We start from the raw sequence: 21,899 nt of genomic DNA, 5'->3' as shown, positions 1-21,899 counted from the left end.
TAGCACCCTTCACTTTCTTCGAACTGCCCTTTACGGCGCCATTGACGGCGATAGGCGTCCCCTCCACGTTAACCCGCAATGTCGGCTGCCATGTCGCTCAATCTCGCCCGTCGGGGGCGATAACGGCGAGGCCCCGCCCTCCTCGTTAGCGACTAATTGTGAGTCGTGGGACTGGCGCGGGAGGGGAGGGCGTGCGAGAGGGTGGCCTCATTATCAGCCAGCTGGATGTGCCCACCCCCGCGTCCCCTCCTCTATGAAATCAGAGACCCCAATCCACCGCCCCCCCTGCACAAGCAACCCTCTGTTGTCTGGCTTTTATTCCTTTTCTTTCCTTTGGGACGCACGCAAACACTTTTTTGGGGGGCCAGGCTTAATTAAATGACTCCCCTTTTGCCGCGGTTGCCCTTTGTTCGCCGGTTAGGTGGTCTCGTTTGGAGGTGATTTTCTTTTGCGTTCTGATTGGCTGATGGGTTTTAAAGCCACAGGTCAAATACAATAAGAGTAATCAATAATCAATGATAAATATAATAAGAATAATGGATAGATGCCCCCCCCCAAAAAAATATACTCGTTAGAATTTCAATTGGATGTCATTTTTAAATGTTATTCTTTTTAAATCTAAAAAACTCAATAGTTAGTTGTTTTACTGTTTTTATCCCAAATCTAACATTTTAGATTTTAAATGAAATGAAAATGTTTGCTGATTTTTGCAATGCAAATAAAAAAAATAGAACATTTATGTTTAGATAATAGTAGCAGGCAATCAAGCAAATTAAAACGAGGATATACTATTATTTTCCTTTTTTCAAATTAAAAATGAGTAAAACATACGGACAGTTTTTTGTATTAAAAAAATCTGAATACATTTTAAAACATTGAGACAATATCTCCTTTTTAAGAGCCTGAAAAAAGCAGAAATTAACAATTATTATGTCCAAAATGCCTCTAAAATCCAAATAGTTGTTGATTGGCAGAGCAAATGACCCTTTGGAGGGAAACTACAAAGTGGCGCGCGACAAAAGAGGAGTTTGAACCCGTGGCTCTCGTGCCGTGTCCGACAAACTCAATTGAATATTCCGGCGAATGACTGAATTCATCCAAAGCGATTAGGAGCAAGGATAATAAACACCGCACGCTTGGGCGCTAATTATCCCGCAAGTATTTACACTCAATCGAGTGCGTGCGTGCACGTTATGAACCAATCCACCCAAATGGATTAGAGTTCGCGTCCGACTCTTCTAATCGTTCTGGGAACATTTTATAGCCACATTCATTCCGCCCGTTGTGCACCAGTCTTTGACACCAGCTTTATCTGCATCCAGCCGCCCTCCAAAGCTCCTTTTGTGCACACCTCCCGCCCCCCTTTCGAGGCGTGCTCCCCCCATTTGCTAAATCCTATTAGCGCCTCCGCTGTCAAAGTCACGCGCTTCTCTTCGTCTTCCGCATTTTTGGTGTATTGACTGTTTGTCAGAACAAAACTGTATTTAAAATGTTTCTTGCGTCCTACGACAGGGGTGTCAAACATAAAGCGCGTGGGCCGAAAGTGGTGTTCTCTCTGACTTTCTAGCTCATTTGTACTGTACATATAGAATTAAATGCTTTCTTTTTTTCCACCACTGGTGCTGTAAAACTAGAATTTGGTGAGTTCTGTGATAGAGTGGGCGCACTACAGTAATCCCTCGAATATTGCGGTTAATGTAGACCAGACAACGGCCGCGATAATTGAAAAATCGCGAAGTAGGGGCACCCCTTTTATAACTTTTTTTTTTAGTGCTGAGTCCTAGAAGCAAGAGTGAGTTTGAGCGTGGATTTTCACATTTTTAGGAACTTTAAGAAAAATTTAAAAAAAAATCTTCAGTGGTGAGTCCTAGTAGCAAAAGTGGCTTCTGCTTCCCAGTTTCAGTGTGGATTTTCACATTTTAATGAATGTTTAAAAAAAGTAAAAAAAAAAAAAAGATTAATCGTGGAAAAAATCGCAAAGTCGTGAATTTGCGATAAGTGAAGACGCGATAATCGAGGGATTACTGTATTTCTCAATTTCTTATCCGTGGTCATATTCGTTCTTTCACCTCTGTCATCAAAATGGCAGCCAAAGAGTTAACACGGACAGACGGAACCATAAAATGTCCCAAAACCAGCAAAAATAACCTGGAAATAACCCCCAAAATATGCAAAAAGCGACAAATGCACATTAATCAGCCCGAAAATTCCCTCCAAATCAATGGGAAATGATCCAAAATTTACAGAAAGTGACCTGTAAATACCCTAAAACGACAAGGGAGTGACACCAAATGAAATCACTGCCTACCATTGACATTGATAGACGTCCAATTCACTTAAAAATTTTCAGTGGCACTCAGCAGCACTCAACGTCCAGTCAAAATAGATTAGACTTCTAAGCGCCGTCAACCGAGTTTGACACCCCTGCCCTACAGCGAGCCAGTATGCCGTTATCAGCGTCTTACGGGGGTCTTGAGAAGCTTTGTTTAATCCAGTGTCTCCCCAGACAGACAGACAGATTAGCCGCGTCACCGTGGTGAGGAATTAGAACGCTAGCGCTGTTAGAGAGACACTTAATGTGGGAACAAAGTCAGCCGGATTGGTCACCTCAGCCACAAAGCCATTATTTCCTGAGAGGGACGCATGAGGAGAGCATTGTTTCCCAACCAATTTTTGCATTGCAAATCAAATTTCATTTTAGCTAATCTAATCTCAAAACGCAACACCATCTGAAAAATCTCATTTCAAATGCAATCACCTATATTTACAATATAAAGTCATTCACATCGAAGTTTTGTCAACAGTATCAAAAGTATTTCAAAATCAAATTTACGTCGCCAAAAGCTGATGCCCGTGAAACCCAAAAACTACAAAATATGTACTGTGCTGACTTTATTTGCATCATTTTTGTACTTTTTCCACCCAAAATGACTTTGATCTCTTCATATTATGCAAAAATCAGTTTTGTGGTCGCACAGACTCGAAGTCGCCAAAAAATGTGAAACCAAATCAAATTCTGATTGACGTTACATTAAAAATAAGAAATCAAACCGCTTTAAGTTTGAATGAATTGACATTCAAAGAGTTTAATGTGAAAAAAATATATATAGTATATATTTTTGTATGAATTGTTGGATAATAAAATTCCCATTTTATTATCTTATTATATATATTGATTATCAATAAGTAACCAAACCACTTTAAGTTTCAATGAATTGACATGCAATGAGTTTAATATGAAAAAATGGAGTATATATTTTTGTATGATTTTTTTGGATAATACAATTCATGGGAGACGAGTGACTGGACTGGACGGCTGTTGGAGCGCCACCCAAAAGTGTGTGGTGGGAAAATAAAGTCTGATGCGGGTTGCGTTTATGTTTTGCTCCCGTTGCTAAGTGGGTGTTTCCTCTTGGCTGCCGGCCGGGTCCAGGGATGACTCGAGGTCTTTTGCCCCGCCACAGATGAGTCACCAAAGAACCAAGGTTCAAATGGATTGGACGTCTGCCAATCTTAAATTGACTGGACATCTGTCATTCTCAATGAGTTAATTTTGCGTCAATAATAATCCATGATAATCATTTTTGTCTCTTTTTGGGCCGATGTTTTCCAGGCGGCGCTGAGGCGACGAGGGGGATCTTTTAAGGACAAGAAATCCACCAGCCAGGTCATTACCTCCATTTTATTTGATTTCTTGAAACTTTTCTTGTGCAAAATATGAGGGTTTTTAAAATGTTTTTTTTGCTATGCAAAATATGATTTTTTCTTAATGTTTTTTTGCTACTTTTATTGAGGACATTAACCTCAATTGCTGTTTTACGATAGACAATATATATATATATTTAAGTAATTTAAAATAATTCATTTGTTAATTGAAATGGATTGATTTTGCAAGAAAAAAAAATCAAGTATTTAGATAATATTAAAAAAACGCACATTTAAACAAATGTTTGAAATGGTTCTAGATTAAAATACAAGGCTAGACAGAACCAGCCAGCTCCAGTTTATAAGACGATAAAATAATTAAAAGGGAAACAAAGGGGAGGTTAGGAAAGATAAGGGTGCGAAAGCTCAGGAGAAAATGTCTAAAAAGGCAATTTCCTCAATCCCCGCCAATCATTCTCTATACCAAGGGTGTCAAACTCGGGTTGGTTCGCGGGCCACATTAACGTTAACTTGATTCCATGCGGGCCGGACCATTTTAGATATAATGTTTAGATTTTTTTAATATAAATTGATTAAAAGAACTGGATTAAAAGCCCTGGATATTCCGTTTTTTATAGATCTCAAACAATGTTTATTTTAGCTTTTTTATATATATTTTGATTTTACAATGATTTTTGAACTAAAAACACAGAAAATTTGATTAAAAAATGACAATTATTGATTTAAAAGAGAGAAAATGAGGAAATGTAATATACATCTATGCTCTTCATTTTAATTTGATCCTAAAACAGAAAGTTGGCACTCATGATTTACTTTCCCGGGCCACACAAAATGATGCGGTGGGCCAGAGTTGGCCCCCGGGCCACCCCTTTGACACATGTGCTCTATACGCAAGCGTAACAAACATTTCCCGCCATTAGGAGGACTGCGCCGATCTCAGATGCCAACTCCAGTTCGCCAAGGAGGAGTCGGGTCTGATGCGAAAAAAGATGGCCAAAGTGGGAAGAGAGAAAGAGCAACTGGATCAGGAGCTGCAGAAGTATAAGTCGCTTTACGGGGACGTGGACAGTCCCCTGCCCCTGGCCGACTGCCCCGGCGGCGGCCCCCATTCCACCCGGGAAGCTGAGCTGCGACTGCGACTCAAACTGGTGGAAGAGGAAGCCAACATCTTGGGACGCAAGATCGTGGAGTTGGAAGTGGACAACCGCAGCCTGCGGGCGGAAAACGACGACATCCGCTGCCAGTACGAGCGAGACTGCTTCGGCCGGGAGCCATTCTCCAGCGTGCCCACCTCGCCCTACGGCGCCGACCCCATCGAGTCGGTTGGCGAGCTCCGTCGCCACCTGCAGTTCGTGGAGGAGGAAGCGGAACTCCTGCGCCGCTCCATCTCGGAGATCGAGGACCACAACAGGCAGCTGACCTCCGAGCTGGACCGCTTCAGGTTCGGCTGCGGGCCGGTGGGCCAGGACGCCGACCGCGGGGGATTCCAGCCGGCGGGCGGCGCCAACGGCGGCACGGCGACGGAGGAGCTGAAATCGGCCAGGATGCAGATCAACGAGCTGAGTGGGAAAGTCATGAAGCTCCAGTACGAGAACCGGGTTCTCCTGTCTAACGTCCAACGTTGCGACCTGGCCGCGCACCTGGGTCTGAGAACGGGAAGCCCGCGAGACGGCGACGCCGACAGCGACGCCGGCCGACGTGAGGCCGCCGAGGACGAAGAGGCGGGGCGACTCCTTCTTCTCCAACCCAAGAGGGAGGGCCCCATTGGCGGGGAGAGCGACTCTGAAGACGTCTTGGAGAAAACCGCCACCACCACCACCTCCGGGCTCGGAAGCACGCGACCCTCGGACGGCGCGGCCGAACTCGCCAATCGCCGCCGCGAAGAACGGGAATCCTTCGCCAACGTGAAAAGGGAGGCCGACAGGCTGGGCAAGTGCGTGGACCGGCTGATTAACGACACGGACAGTCTGATCCTGGAGGGAAGGCTCGTGGTGACCGCGCCGGAGGGTCCGCAAGGAGCGGGGGACCCTCAAGTCTTGGACACCATCAATACCCGCATGAAGGCTTTCCGCAGCGAGCTGCACGTCTTCGTGGAAAAGCTGGAGCACGTCGGCGACGGAGCCAGGGACGGGACCGACGACCTGTCCCCCATGCCCCACCTCACCGAGTCCAGCAGCTTCCTGTCCACCGTCACTTCCATGTCCCGGGATTCGCCCATCGGCACCTTCGGAAGAGACCTGATGACGGACTTTCAGGTAAGGTCCATTTTGCCTTCTCGGGAACATCTCCGACTGCTGTTTCGCCGTATTTTTAAATGTTGGCTTACACCAGCGGTCTCCAAAGTGGTCCACAAAGGGCTGCAGTGGGTGCAGGTTTTCATTCCAACCCACAAAGAGGAACCCTTTTCCCCAAAATGGCGTCCTACAAGTGCAATCCGTGGATTGCAGTCGGGGGCTTCTCGTTTTCTGCAGAAATCTCATTGGTCAAAGTGCCTGTGCTGGATCGGTCGGAACAAAAACCTGCACCCACGGCGGCCCTCGAGGACCGGTTTGGGGACCCCTAGCGTACATTTAGGTAGAAAAAGGTGTATCAAAATAAGTCAGACCAAAGGTCAGTAGTTTCCTTCCATCGGGCCATCGAGATTCTTCGTTAAATTGGTCGATACCGTATTAAAGTCCATTTTTTACACATTAAATGATAGAATAATTGTGTCGGAGTATTCAAAAATAAGTGATCAAGACTCGCACAGATCCATAACAAGAAAATTGGCTACTTATCAGCTGCCCCGCCTCCTTCTACGTGCTCAATCCACTCAGCTCAGGAAAAATATCGAGGCTTCTGAAATTTCAATTTGGAGATATTGTCGCAACCCAGCTCGACCACGCTGGCACCGCCGCCCATCCCCCCGCCGCCATCATTTCCCGCTGCCGCCACATTGCCATTTGCATCTTCACAGACATGAACCCCATCGAGCGCCCGCCCGCCCGCCCGCCCGCCTGCCTTGCCACACGCACACACGCAATGCCAGCCTGCCCGCTTGGCCGCCATCCCAGCGTCTTTCGGCTTCTGAACGGGCCCGCTTCTTATCGCTATTTCTTCCCGGGCGCCACTGTTTTGTGTTTGTCCGTTTGTCGCCGAGGAGACAAACGTCACGTTGTGTGTCGGCAAACAAAACGGCTCTTAAGCAGGCTTGCATGACGAAGGGAGCTCGCCCACTTCCTGGAATATTTTCCAACCGCTAAGACCGAGAGGAGACAACGCCCTCGTCCTCTCCCACGTCTTGTCCTCCGCTTCCGGCGGAGAGCTTCGCTGACTTTGTCCCCGCGTCCCCGCGGAGCTGGGTGGATTCCGCACTCGCAGCTCTAACACATTTAAAGTAAAAAGGCTGTCAGTCCTAATAAACATAGGGTGGAATATCATCCTGTCCTATTTGAGACACTTAGTTAAAAAAAATTATGGAAGACAAGTGGACGCGTGTGCGATTGATTGGTCGCCGGTCTTTTGGTCGTGGTCTTTTGGTCGTGGTCTTTTGGTCGCCCGGACCGCGACAACGGGCGACCAAAAGATCGGCGACCAAAAGACCGACGACCAAAAGACCGGCGACAAAACAAGGTAAAACAACACGGTCTACGCATCAATAAAAGCCAACAATGGCCATGAGCAGTTTCACTGAGCCGACATGAGTTTGTATGTACATGCGTTGTCCCTTTAAGAAGCTACGTCAGTTCAGTCAGGGTCTTAACAAGTTCTCCAACCAAAAACAATAAAAGTCCGGGAAATTTGGAGCTTTTCTTTAGCCTAAAAATTAATAGAACATTAAGTATGACTAAATAGTAATTTTCAGTTTGTATTTAGGAAATTTGAGCAACGATTTAAATGGTAAATATCAATAACCTTCCGGGCAACCAAAAGACCGGCGACCAATCGACCGTGCACCAAGTGGACGGTATCATTTTTGATTCTTGGGCAAGCGCAAACCTTTCACTATCTCAATCACAATCATAAAATCCAAATCACACTGGAATATTTTTTTGTTTGTTAGCCGCCCGGACTTCCCTTTTCAGTTTTTGGTCTTTTAATCTGAATCTTAAAAAAAGAAAAGGCGCTTGATTGAACCGTTTTCCTGACTTTTGGCCAACACGTAAGCGGCCATTTTGTCCATCGCTTTGCCGCACTGCACCTTTTTTTTGCCATGGTTACTTCTCAAGACAGCTGCTTTGGTTTGGACTCACATGTCCGTCATTGCATGCGCTTCATAACAAGTCTTTTGCACCCCCCCCCCCTCCCAATCCCCATCCCTCCCTCCCTCTCACCCCCTTTCCTCCCCCTTCAGATGTTCCAGCCCGCCATTTTGCTCATTCTCATTCTTGTCCTCTTCTCATCTCTGACATACGCCGTCATTTTTAAGTTGGTCTTCCTTTTTGCGCTCTTTTTTCTACTTTAGCCTCTTCTTCTTTTTGGTGGTCTTTTTAGTTGCCCCGCCCCCTGCTCGTATTCCTCCATCATTCACTGTTCCATCATTCACTATTTTTGTTCTTTTTTTCCTCACCCGCTTTGTTGTCCTTTTTGGTGTTTTCTTTTTTTTATTTGTCCACCTGTCACATCACCACAATCTCCGCCACCCCTCTCCACCCACACCCCCCTCCTTTTCCACTTCCCGGACCTCCAACCCCCACCCTCACCCCTCTTCACCCCCTCCTCACCCCTCCTCACTCACAGTCCGGTCAGCGGGATGAGCTGGAGTGGCACGTAGGACAGGAAGGAGGCGTGGAGCCCTACAACCAAAGCAGGGGAGGTGCGGCAGGACTCGCTAGGTACAGCAGACCCCTGGTTTTAAGAGCAGAGGTCAGTGACCCCCCCAAAATCCCCCCTTTCCTGCCCCCTTCCTTCTGTGGAGCCCTCTTACCTTTTTCTCTCATACTATTAAAATATCAAATTCAAGGTTTAAAAAAAATACTAACTTTGTTTTACTCCACAAAAATATTATAATAAATATATTTAAAACATGGCCCTAATATGAAACTCCTAAAATATATAGTTACCTCAATGTACATTATTATTATTAATATACATATTACCTACACAAGGGACTAAAGATGGAAATCAGTAACATGAATATAAGTATGTTCATGAATATGTGCTGTCCCTTGTTAAATAAATCAAACTCGATATGATAAGATATCTCCTATTTACATTACTGTAAAATAATTTGTAGAAAAATTCCATTTAAAAAGGTAGATTGTTCTAACATTTTGTTTTAGAAATAAAAGCATCCTCCCAAATAGTGTTTTTTTCTTCTTCACCTTATTCCCCAATATCTTAAATCTTATTTTTGGGTAAGAGAAATCCCCAAATTTAGAGATAATAAAGCAATATATGATTTTAACTGACCACCTTCATAATTTAAAACACTCATCTTAAATCACCTTTACTTATAGATTGAAAATGCCACTTTATTTAGTTCTAGCTCCACTCCCAAAAAGAGTGTTTGTTTATAGCAAAAATTGTTGCAACTCACCAAGTACACCAAGTACAATAATAACCTGAGTAAAACGCACATTGTTTGCAAAGAATTCTTTCTATTTTGATTCCTTCTAGTTTTTCCCTAGTGACGTTCAGTTAGGCGTATGCAGTATTTGCCTTTTTTCCCCATCCCACTTCCAGCCCTCATTTTGCTTGCTTTCCCACTTAATTTAATGTAAAAACTTGACGATTTGACCCTTCTTTTGTGACCCGAGTTCAAAGGTACATTAGGTTAAATGTGACATAACAAATGACAGCACATCTGCGTGCACGCCTCCCATAATCCGTGAGGTGGAAAAGGGAATGAGGCGGGATTAGCCCCACGTGGCCCACCTTTTGACCATTTGCGAATTTCAAATGCGAGCATTTGCCTTTACGCTTCTGTAACATTTGCTTCAAACCAAAAACGAAATAAACATAGATCTGCACTTTTAGGTTGAAATGAGCTGTTTTAGTGCAATTATACATTTTAAAAAAATCTTTGGCTTCGTCAAATGTATGAAACTGACTTTTGTCGCAAATAGGGACCACGGGAGAGTCCCGCTTTCGACGTCCAGCTTCGTCTGGATCACGAACGACAGATGAGGGTCACGACGGAAGAACGGGACGCCCCGGTGGTCTCGTTGCCTCAGGTAGAGGGGTTCGTGCTAGTCAACCTTGATCGGACCCTCATTTAAGGTGGTGCTAGAGGTCCAATCCATTTTGAATGTCAGAGGCTGGCAGTGGCCTTTGACCCAAAATAATTCATCATACTTGTATTGTTAGTAATCCCTTAGTCAATCTTGGGTTATCTTGACCACAGGCATTTTTCTGACCCCATGACCTTTGACCTCACACCTTCCATTCATATTACAAACATATCCTTATAGTTGGACGATAATCCTTTTCATGGTTCTTGAGTTATCTTAACTAGACACGTATTTCTGACCCTTGTGACCTTTGACCGCATTAGCCCAAATGTAATCACCTTTTCAAATATATTCTGCAATTTTGATAATAGTCCCTTTATTCTTGTTATCTTGAACGCCTATAGAAAAACAGACACACTTGGTAAACCAAATACAAACAGTAACATCACCTTTTGTTCAACAAATGTTAATATTATGTTTTAACTTGACCAGAAATGTAATAAGTGGACACCGTTGTCCTTCTGCGTGACCAAAAATAGTCACTTTGAAAGAAAATATGTTTCTCATTCCCATTTGTGGTCAGCGGCGGGACATGAATGAATGAAGTAAGGTGATATTTAGTGGCTTTTTCCCATTTCCGCTCACTTTGTTTTCTCAGGAGGGCGAGCGCCCACGCCCGCGACTCGAACTGCCGGGCCTCCTGCCCGCTCCGGAAGCTTCTTGGGCTCAGGAGCGAGCCGTCCTGCTGCAAGAGGTTCGCCTCTTCCGCCGCAACACGGCCGTCTTCTACGCCAAGCTCAAGTCCATTCTGGCGCGCTGGAGGCACGGAGGGAGGGACGGCGTCGGCGTGCAACCGGAGGTGAGTCGTGGCAGAAATGGTAAACGTTCAGAGCGGTGATTGAGACTGTGAGCTCAAGACAAACATGCCACAAATGTGGACAGGTGTCAAATTTGGCAAACTCCAGGGCCAGTTCTTCTGGTTTGAAGTAAATCGTGTGCAGATAATAAATAAATAGGGAATCAAATTTCTCTTGTCTCAAAAAGATAAGCTTTGTCTCTTTTTAAACATGAATATAGACAGTTGAGTGTACTTTTGTAATGCAGTTATCTTTACGTTTCTACCAGGCTCAAAGCACAAAAATGTGTTTTGCTCTTTTTGTTTATTTGATTCAAAATGAAAATAGTGAAATAATAAAATAAATAAGAAAAAAAAGAAAATATTTGCAATCTATTTAATCTTTAGTAAAAAAAATTAACAATTAAAAAAAAAAAAAAACATAAAAGGCAATTGATTGGTTTTTTTCCCTTTTTTTTTCAACAACAAAAAATTGAAATAAATAGAATATTTTTCCTGTTTGTCCCCGTTTATTTTTTGAACATGTCCAAATGAAAGAAAACTACAATGTGACATTGATCCTCCTGATCTGGGGGGTTCTTCAGTTTTTTTCTCCTGATTGAAAGGTGGTGACTTTGATTTGTCTATATTTAGGTGGAGAAGTCGGAGAGCCCCCCCGAGCTGGGCGGGATGTTGCAACTGGCGGAGCCTGACGGCGTGTCGCCCAATGGACAGTACCAGCATCAGGTAATCACATCATCTGGATCTCGGACTACGTATCGGAAAGTGGTATGGAACGTCTACAAATACAACAAGACAAATCACTTTTTGGGGGGTTGTTTTTAATCTGGGGATCATTTGTTGAAGTTGAATTCTTACCGGCATCCGACGCGTTTCCAGTTTGGCGAGAACCGGCGAATGCTGCAGGCGCTGCGCTCTCTGCTGGAGCAGTTTCGGGAGGAGCTTCGCGAGGAGGAGGCGCGACGCTGCCAACTGCAGCAGGCTTACGCCAACGACAAGGCCGCCTGGGAGGTCAAGTGGGCGGAGATGAAGTGCCAGCTCGCGCAGGTACGCGCAGATGGCCGCAATCGGGTGGAACGGGAACTGTCTTGAGTGGCGGGGGAGTGGCATTTGTGTCGTCGATTTGGGAAAACGGCATGCTTAATACGGATTAATAATGTCAAGTTATACATTGTGCATTTATATATGTTTTTGGTATTCCATTTTGAAAAAATAATCCTCAAATTTAACATGTTTCTGAAGAAAGCTATGGTATTTTTTGGACTAAGTCGCACCAGACCAAGAATTTAAAGGAAAAATAATATGGAAGTGGCATTTTTAGGAGTGCATTTTCTATTTTTGAAGCTGAAACCAAGAACTAATGTACGTTAAAGTCACAATGGTAAAATGGAGAATAACGGGCTAAATAGGCATCTGTTAAGATAACACTTTTTCAGATAACTATAGCCTAAAAAACAACATAACAGTACGCAGAGGGAAAAAAAAAAACATAAATCGCCCTTGAACATTAGTTGCAGGCCGAAAATGACTGAATGAGTGATATATTGCATTTTATGTATGTTTGTATTGCTGTATTACATGATAGCACATAGATAGATACACATTTTGTCACCGTGTTTTTGGTGCAGGCGGAGGAGGAGGCACGAGGGAGAACGCGCGGCCAGGCCCAGGGAGGCGAAGGGGACCGCGAAAGCTCGCGGGACCCTGAGTGGGCGCCGAAGCAGGAGCGCGAGGAGCACCGGCGCCTGCTGGCCGAAAGCCACAAGACCTCGCTGGACCTTCGATGGCGGCTGCAGCACGGCGAGAACCGCTGGAGTCGCGAGAGGGCCGAGCTGATGGACAACTTTGAGCGGCAGAGGCAGGAGTGGGACGGCGGCCATCGCGAGCTCCACCACAAGATGGAGAAGGTCAGGGACCACCTTAATCTTCATTTTTCTTCTCTACATTAGTCTAAATCTCAACAATGTCATGTAAACACATGTAAAGATATCATTTTTCAAACTAAGATTCATTTTTACGAGACGCTAATCTTCACTAAAACCATAGTATCCAAAGAAAACCCGCACAGTCACAGTTAGAACAGGAAAATTCACAGTGGAAGGCCCACCAGAGATAAAAGTATGAGGCGATCATGCTTACCACTCAGCCACCGTGCTGCCTCACATACATATAGATTACCACAATATAAAAATAGTTTCAATTAAACCCATTTGTCATTTCGTGTTTATGTCATCGTATTGCATGACAAGAATGTTTTGGACGCAGTTCTAGCCACCTGATAGTGTAGTGCACATTTGTCAAAGTGGCGGCCCGGGGGCCAAATCTGGCCCACCACATCATTTTATGTGGCCCGGGAAAGTAAATCATGAGTGCCGACTTTCTGTTTTAGGATGAAATTAAAATGAAGAGTATCGATGTATATTAAATTTCCTGAGTTTCCCCCTTTTAAATCAATAATTGTAATGTTTTAATCCATTTTTTCTGTGTTTTTAGTTCAAAAATTATTTTGTAAAATCAAAATAGATATTTAAAAAAAGCTCAAATAAACATTGTTTTAGATCTATAAAAACGGAATATTCAGGGCTTTTAATCCAGTTCTTTTAATCCATTTATATAAAAAAAAATCTAAATATATCAAAAATGGTCCGGCCCACGTTAAATCAAGTTGACGTTAAAGCGGCCCGCGAACCAACCCGAGTCTGACACCCTTGGTGTAGTGTTTCCGCGCCTGACTTGAGTGTGGCCAAGCGTGGGATCGATTCCCACTTGGTGGCGGTGCAATTGCGAGTGTAATGGTTGTTTTACGCTGATTAAGACATGCAACCTTCCATCCTAAAGTATGCCCCAAATGTTTGTCCTGATGTCAGCTGCAGAGGGAACTCAGCTGCCGGCGAGGCGAGGGCGTCGAGGAAGGCGGCTCCTGCCCTGGCACCCGCTCCCCTCGCTCCCCCCGTTCCCCCCGTTCCCCGCGCTCCGCCGCCCCCACCCTGGTGCCGCCCATCCGCTCCCTCTCCGACTCGGACGCCGCGATGGCGGAGCACGTCGGCGCTAGAACGAGAAGCCCGACGGAGAGCCCCTTTCTGGACGCGCTGTCTCTGGATCCCCTCGCCAGCCTGGAGATCTCGCCCCCTTGTAGACTCGAGGGCGAGAAGAAGTTTCCCTGCCTGAAAGAGGTAACCCTCTGAAGGTTTTCTTCAACATTGGCCCTTTAACCACAGATGTGCCTATTTTTTTCTTTTAGGCCCTCAATGTGATTTGCGAGAAAGAAGGAGCTCGGGATTTGTTTCACGACGAGGAGATGGGTGGCGGCAGTTTGCTGAGGTAAGCGTAAAGCTCACAACATTTTCCTCCAGTATACCAATGAAGGTGGCATCGGTCAACCAAATTGTCATACCGTATTTTCTCGCATTTAAGCCATATTTGTGACTAAAAAATGATGACTGAATCGAGCGTACGGTTTAAATATGCACTAATTAGACTTAACATGCACGGAACTGCGAGGTGACAAAGACCAAACGCCATAACGCAAGACAATGCGGCCGATACGGTCATTTATTTCAAAATAGAGAAAAGCTAAACAGATAAATTGCTAAACATCATTTATTTTGACGTCTATGAATGAAATTCAAGAAAAATAAACAACCTTATCTTTTAATAAAATGTGAAAAAACTCACTCACTTGTGCCTGCCATTGCTCGATCAGAGCGCCACTATCTTACCTAGGGATGACAAACTAGACCGCTACGGACACACTTCCTGGTTGTACTCCTCACATGACTTCCTTTATGAATTTGTCAAGGTGCAGGCAACACCCTTTCAGAATGTTCAATCAAGCAATCAATTTATACAGTATCTCAGAAACACCACGTGCGATGATTTTTCTTAAGATTTTCCCTTCAAAGTAACACAGTTGTACTCCCTATTAAAACCTTGAATATGGAGGTGAAAATTGGGAATCAGAGGACGAGAGAAATGGTCAAATTCAACAATTTTAAGGGAATTTTAAGGCAGAGGATTATACGCGAGAAAATATGGCAATCTGTTTTGATTTCTTAATGATATACTACGTGCACTCCAACCAGGGCCAAGTCTGTTTGCTCCATGAGCGACTTCCAGCGCCTGATGGACAGCTCGCCGTTCCTCCCCGACAAGACGCGCCACGGCGAGCGAGGCCAAGACGACGTCACCCCGCCCCTTTCGCCCGATGACCTCAAATACATCGAGGAGTTCAACAACAAAGGCTGGGACTTCCCGTCGCCCGCCCCCACCGCCGCCACCGCCATCCCTACGGAAGGCGACTCCTTCCAAACCCCCTCCTGGTTCCTCACCACCAGCGCCAGCCTGACCACCACCAGCACACTTAACAGTCGGGCTAGCCTGGGGGCCGACGCCTACGGGGTCCACGTCCTCCGCAGCCCCGCCAGAGCCGGGCCGGAGTCGGAATCGGAGCAGATTTACGCAAAGGGCGGCAAGGGGAGGGGCGACGGCGAGGCGGGCGGCGGCTCGGACGAAGCGTTCGGCGGCGGCGGCGGCATGTGGCCTTGCGGCCTTCTGGAAGCCGGGGGGTTGAGGACTTCCCCCAACCAGTCCCCCATCGTCCCCACGGTGGGCTACGCCTCTGCGCTGGATCTGCAGCTTTCCCGGAACATGAGCGACGATATGAAAGAAGTGGCCATCTCGGTGAGGAACGCCATCCGCTCGCCGGCGGGGACGGCGCTCCCAGGGGGGCCGGCGCTCCGCGACTCGGCCTGCCAGACCAACGGCTTCACCACCAGGGGCACCCAGACCACGCAGACCATCAGCGTGGGTTTGCAGACGGACCTGCTGAGGACCCTGACCAGCAGCCCCCACCGCTGCCTGACCCCAAAAGGCGGCGGCACCCCCATCTCGTCCCCCTCGCGGAATACCCGCAAGGTGCAGTACTCGCCCGTGGTCCAGAGTAAGTTCGAGCGCCCCTGCTGTTCGCCCAAGTACGGCTCGCCCAAACTCCAGCGCAAGACGTCGTCGGCCAACAAGGCGGACGCGGCCAACGCCTGCCGGGCCGCCACCCCCACCACGCCGCAGAAGGGCAACAGCGAGTCGGCGTGGGCCCGCTCCACCACCACGCGGGATAGCCCCGTCCACGCCACCATCAACGACGGCCTCTCCAGCCTCTTCAACATCATCGACCACACACCGGTGGCTTACGACGCCGTCCAAAAGTTCAACAAGTCCCCCAGCCGCTCCCGCCCGGCCGATGCCGGCGACGCCGCCGCCGAATCCGGAGTGGCCGACCCCAGGGGTGCCAGGGGCCGCTCGCCCAGCCCCGTGCAGTTGATCGTGGAGACGCGGGGGGATCGCAACGCCGAAGTGGTGAGCATCCGGCAGGACCTGTCGGCGCCCCCGGGGTACACGCTGGCCGAGAACGCCACCCGCCTCCTCAACAAGAAACTGCAGGATGAAAGAAGGTTGCAGGCGGGAGCCGTGGGAAGCAAATTGGTCGAACCGGAGCGAGCGCAACCCGGATGCTTGGAGGTAAGAAATCCCAAAACTTTGTTTCCTTCATTGAGTATTGTTTTTCATTCGTTACTCAATTTCAAAATGTTTATTTTGTTTGGTTTTTGTTTAAACCTCAGGTTAAATTTGCAGTAGGATTCTGGCACCTGTGCTAGCAAAAAGAAAATGGTAGAATTTGCCTTAACAAACAAACAAACAATAACCCAAATTTAAGGGTGATTTTTGTTTTTTTGTTTTCCATGTTGAAAATGATGGTCGAAAAACGATATTAGATATCCAGTCGTGAACCTTTTTTCATCCTTCTGCTGGGACATCAAATGAGTTTGGGAGTCAAACGTGCTGACTACTGAGCTACTGACGACCGCTTAAACCACATGTGTCAAAGTGGTCTGACACCCCTGTCTTAAATTTAGCGTCATTTGTATTTTCAATTCATTTGAAATCAAACATGTTAACGTTTTCCCTTTTTTTTTTAACTGTACAATTCAGGCAACCACACCTACAAAAAAAATTCTCTAGGTTATACATATATAATCCTGATTTTGAATTTAAACAAGTCCACACAGTTTACTTTCACCGGCCGCACAAAATGATGGCCGCCATTTTGCCACCTGCAGTCTCTATAGTTTAGTAAAAAAAAAACAAATCATGACATTTGCAGGACACAAGTGTCACTTTAATGGAATTGCTGGAACTTCTCCTGCGTGGGATCAACCAGGATATGAAAGGATCACGCTCACAAATGAGCGTAACGATTCATCGTAATTCGGGATTAGTGGAAGATTATTTTGTTAAAGTTGCGGATAATCTTCTTAACAAAAATCAATCTTCACCCGAGCACAGCACAACACACACACACACACACACAAAAGCTGCCTGGTAATTGCGGGCATTCTATCACCAATTCCTGACCTTGTGGAATGGCATCTTCGGCATTTTTTAAAGGAACTTAATCAGACTTCACTGTACGCCAAGACCAAAACTAAAATATATGACAATTTACTGTTGTCCATCTGTCTTGCAAGGCCCAGAACAAAACAAAAAAAAGGAAGATGTCTCTGACCAAATCCTTCCACCCAATCCTTCCTGTATCAGTAGTTTTTATTCCAAGGTCATCTTCTCGTTCTCCTGAATTTCAAACTCTCCTGGTTTGTCCTCCTCTCTTTGCTCCAGAAGCACACTGTCATGCTAACAACTCCGTGGGGACTGTAAGTCTCCACCATGTAAGTTCCTTCCTTCTCCCAAATCACGAAGATCATCTCCGCCTTCATCCCAATGTTAGCCAAAAACTCCTCAGTCATTTGAATGCATGCTTTACAGGGAAAAAAAAAGGAAGAATGGTGTCATCAGTCGCCATTTTAAAGGACCATGCTGCTGTTTTACTGCTATGCAAATTATTATTATTATTATTTTAAAGTTGCTTAATCCGGTGTTTTACTCTTGTAAAATACTGTGGGTATGCATTTTTCCAATTTCAAAATGCATAAATATAGGTTAAAATCCAAAATGATGATTTCTTTTTTTGAAAAAAAAGTCATAGTTTTTATTTTGGAAAAATACTACTTCATTCTTTAGCCTTTTTGGGGAAAGTGGTCACTACGGTGGTCAGCAATTTAAAAGTTGACATTTTAGGCCCTTTATAGGCCAAATGGCTATTTTATGCCCATTAAAAAAACATTTATTTAAAAAAAAATAGTTAACCATATTTTTATGTAATTATAAACATTTATAAATGAATATAATGTTAAAAAATGACTTCATCTTTCACCGTTAATGGAATTCAATGGGTTAAATGAGTGATCTGTAAGGATAAATAGTTATATAGTATATTGAATTCACAAAAGGTTTCAAATAAATTCACATTATTTTCATCAGTTTAGGCTGTCATTTAAAATGCATTTTAATTTTCATTAAATTTAACTCCTGAAAAATGTGACGATTAGATTCCTTCGAAAAAGTTTACTTTCCTTAAGAGAGAGATTTATTGTTGAGTTTTTTTGTCCGTGACAATGTATTATAACCACTGTCATTTACAGATACCAATGAATTCCCATTGGAGATCTTTAGCGCCCTCTACAGATCCAAACCACACACAGCCTCATGCGACTATTTTCAATTATCTGCCTCATTTACACATCAAATGTGAGGAAAAAAATGCAGTGTGCTCCTATAAAACTTCATGTTTGTCAAACACGCCAAATGATCATGGCATTTATTTGGCGTGTTTCTCCACATTTCATGACAGGTCGCAACGTGCTTCGTTTGTCATATGAACAATTTCTCATTTATTTCATCCCTACATACGACCACCATTTTTTTTCCTCCAGTTTAATTCCTCACTTAGAAGATCCACATTTTCTCGTAGTTGTCCCCTGTTTGCTAAACTGTTTGTAAGTTTAACTTAAAAAATGTCCACCTTAAAACACTGGACTGGCCTTCATTTTAAGAACGACCCTAAAATGACTCATGAGAACAAAAGAAATAAAGTAGTGGGCCCAAAATTTGCTTTAAGGTGGATATTTTTTTGGTCTTTTTGGCTTGCATTTGTGTGTTTGAGTTTTGCATGTTTTGTGTTGTTGTTTAAAATAGAAGCAGCCGAAAACGTAATAGATACACTGTAAATCTTAATTCCCATTTTAATTTAATTTCCCCCTAGTTGTTGTCTTTACCTGTTTACATTGGTTAACCTTAATTTAAATGTCAAAAAGTTAAAATTATGAGTTTTACGTGCTAAGATCAAGTGCGAATTTTGAATCCTTTGGACAATAATACATAACACTTTATCTACTGCTTAGGTTGAAGTATTTCATTTATATAAACGTTCATTTTATTAGCAGGGTATAGTTTTGCAAAGATTTTTTGGGGGTTTATAATAAAGCTTTTGGCTTAAGTGAGATTTACATATAGAGTAGGATTTTGTATATTATTTAAAGTCAGCTTTACTTCATAATGAATTTGGTTGATGATGCCCATAGAAAGGTGGGCTTTCTTCGATAAGGTTTAGTCGGGGGTCACCAGGACCCACGGTGGCCCCTGAGGACCGCTTTTGGGGGCTTCTGCTTTACTTGGGAATTTGTTTATGCATGTTTGTTTGTTTTTTTTCTGATTGAAAGCGTACATAACAGGATTGACCGTCTACTTGTCGTCGACAGGACCTCAGCCAATCCCTGGTGGTCCCGCCCTTGGACTGGCACTTCCTGCGCCCGGCGCGTCCGCCCAACCGCCGCCCACCCTCACGGTGGGCCAACGTGTCGCCGCCCGACTCGGCGTCCGGAGGGAGGTTCGCCTTCCCGTCTCCGGAGCGGCCCGGAAGCATCCCGGCCGGCGACGCGGCAATTTAACGGTCGGCCGGACTCTACCTCTGACGCCAAACCCTCACTCGTTCATTCGTTGGCTCTCCCGAATGAGACGAAAGCTCATTGGTCACCTGAGAATCACCAGCTGACCCCTGCGTGGGAATTTCAAGTCAAAGAAACTTCTCGAAATGTACTGTATTCATCGTCGACAACAAAATAGTACAAATCGCCACAAACGTCGTATTTCCTTAAAAGGTGCCTCGTCCTTTTGACTTCATCTTTCATCCGTCATTTTCTGTATGTGTGTATACATTTTTTTTAAGTTAAATATATTTAAATTTGCTTCAAGTCATGCAAAAGCATATTAGAGCCACACTAAATAGAAAAAAGTATACCATATAAAATGAGTATGCAAGGGGCAAATTCATTTTCCGTCAGGAAATTACTTGGAATGGCCCACAATATTATTATATTTTTTCTTCAGTTGTTCTTTGTTTTCTTCGTTTTTTAAATTTATTTCCCTTTTAATTTTTTGTTTTTGTTTGAAACTTCTGCTTCTGAAAATATAGCCAAAGAAAAACTGTTTGGGAATGTTCACTAAATTTATTATTGTAGCATTTTTAGTCTTAAATAATGCAAAAAAAGAAACCTATGATTCCTAAAAAAAACGTTTTATCCTATGTATTAATGTTTTTAATACTACGTCGTTTTAATATGGGAGATTTTGGCTCTTTCCGAAACCCGTAGTTCGCTATTGAAGGCTAAACATGGCCGCCATCGCTGAAAGAAACGCCAACTTCATCCTGGTAAAACTTAATTCGGGGTTTAAATAGCCAAAATGAAGCAACGTGACGACCACCTTATTTTTGTTATTTTCGAGCGTGCTTCGGTGAAAAAAAAAGAAAAAGACGGGGCTTTGCTTAGCGACTGCGCCCGCCCGAGAAGCACCGAAGTCGGCCACACGCACGAGGAAAGTCGGCGTGTCCGGCGAGACGTAATTTGGGATTTTTTTCCACTCAAAATGTGGCGTTTTGAGTCCAATTGTAACATTTAGTGACACGTATTGAGCCCCAATGCTCAGATAAATTGTGAATGGAAGTTTGAATCGCCGCAAGAACCACCAAGCCCCGAGGCACCTTGCCTTTCTTTTCCGGCCGCCTGAAGTTCATCATTTTCGGACTCAAGAACACGAAGGGTCCCCGTGTTCAGACGGAACGTAACATTGACTTTTAAACCCAAAATGCGGCACTATGAGGTTGACTGATTGGTGAAACCTCTCCCTGGAATGCACAGAGAAGCTGTTAAGGTGTTTTGGTGAGTTCAATTATTTTATCTAATTTTTCACATTGATTTTTTTGGGTCATTATTTATTCATTCATCGCGGGGGTGTCCTAGCCAACCCTGATTAGATTCTTATCCAATCGCAGTCTAATTTAATTTTTGTCCATATCAAAGCAAAGACCAAATGACAAATAAAATTATATGGGGTACTACGTGGGCGAAAAATGATATTAAGCAGTATGTATTTAATGAGGCTTAGATTTGAATTATCTAATGTAAGCGCATTGATGAACTCCTGTGTATTTAAAACTCAAAATGTATATTAATTTTTTCATTTTAACAAAAAGGCGATAAATCACGAGGTAACTATGGAAACATGCGATTAATTCAATTAAAATTAATAATAATGTTCATTTTCTGTACCACTTATCCTCGCAAGGGTTGCGGGGGGAGCTGGAGCCTATCCCAGCCAATGGCCAGCCAATCACAAAGCACTAATATATATTTCTTTTTAAGATAGATTGCGTACTGGTCGGTCACCCACATTGCATATAGAAAAAAAACAGACCTGCCCTTTGATAAATTTTTTTAAAATACATCAATTTTTTCTCTATTTAGTGTGGCCCTAATAATTCTTAATAAGGAGAAGCAAGTCCATTTTCCTCCACACTTAAGTTCGTCACTCATCCACCTACTGATTTTTCATGTGAATGTTACAGCACTTCCATTAATATGGTTTACCTGAACAAAACTTCTGCTTTTTTGGTGCGAAGCGGACACACATGATGTCATTTTTTTCCTCTCCTGGCGCTAAATTGTCGTTTGTCCGCGTCAGGGTTTGTGGATGAGTTGTAAATGGGTGAAGAGAATGACAAATGATGCATCTCTGCGTCCAATATTTGCATGACACTAGCACTTTAGTGCACGTTCAAGATAAGCGCTCGTCACTGTTATACGGAAATGTTTCTAGTTTTGGTTTGTGTTTTCTATAGTGGACGACCGCACCTGTCAGCGCGTCTTTGTACGTTTGTTGTACGTCCGAACAGAATGTGGTATACGTAGAAAAAAGAAAAAACGAATGTTCAAATGACAATATATGTGGCAATTATCTAGTCTATTAATGTCATTAAAAAAATGAATGTGTATTTACAA

At 44.2% G+C, this 21,899-nt stretch overlaps 2 protein-coding genes across 7 annotated transcripts in view; both read left to right on the top strand.

Moving 5' to 3' along the window:
• Positions 1 to 21,899, top strand: part of mtcl1 (microtubule crosslinking factor 1) — a 27,582-nt gene extending 5,683 nt beyond the window's left edge. Inside the window, exons 5-17 of one of the 5 annotated variants that reach the window (XM_077615140.1) lie at positions 3,614 to 3,667; positions 4,587 to 5,921; positions 8,386 to 8,511; positions 9,714 to 9,821; positions 10,477 to 10,677; positions 11,308 to 11,400; positions 11,554 to 11,721; positions 12,303 to 12,581; positions 13,542 to 13,847; positions 13,916 to 13,995; positions 14,757 to 16,188; positions 17,344 to 17,393; positions 19,323 to 19,472. In XM_077615140.1, coding sequence (XP_077471266.1) covers positions 3,614 to 3,667; positions 4,587 to 5,921; positions 8,386 to 8,511; positions 9,714 to 9,821; positions 10,477 to 10,677; positions 11,308 to 11,400; positions 11,554 to 11,721; positions 12,303 to 12,581; positions 13,542 to 13,847; positions 13,916 to 13,995; positions 14,757 to 16,188; positions 17,344 to 17,382 — 4,221 coding nt within the window. In that variant the 3' untranslated portion in view covers positions 17,383 to 17,393; positions 19,323 to 19,472. Of the gene's footprint in view, positions 1 to 3,613; positions 3,668 to 4,586; positions 5,922 to 8,385; positions 8,512 to 9,713; positions 9,822 to 10,476; positions 10,678 to 11,307; positions 11,401 to 11,553; positions 11,722 to 12,302; positions 12,582 to 13,541; positions 13,848 to 13,915; positions 13,996 to 14,756; positions 16,189 to 17,343; positions 17,394 to 19,322 lie in introns of all 5 variants that reach the window. The other 4 variants (XM_077615136.1, XM_077615139.1, XM_077615137.1 and 1 more) reach the window with 4 other exon arrangements.
• The window catches only part of tep1 (telomerase-associated protein 1), a 31,354-nt gene continuing 30,097 nt past the window's right edge, over positions 20,643 to 21,899 (top strand). For both annotated transcript variants that reach the window (XM_077615133.1, XM_077615132.1), the window contains exon 1: positions 20,643 to 20,780. The gene's annotated coding sequence lies outside the window, so the exon portion shown is untranslated. The remainder of the gene's footprint in view (positions 20,781 to 21,899) is intronic.

Source organism: Stigmatopora argus, chromosome 12 (genome assembly GCF_051989625.1).
Source record: "Stigmatopora argus isolate UIUO_Sarg chromosome 12, RoL_Sarg_1.0, whole genome shotgun sequence".
Taxonomy (NCBI): domain Eukaryota; kingdom Metazoa; phylum Chordata; class Actinopteri; order Syngnathiformes; family Syngnathidae; genus Stigmatopora; species Stigmatopora argus.
Note: the sequence above shows the minus strand (reverse complement) of the source record. Positions and strands in the feature narration are given on the sequence as shown.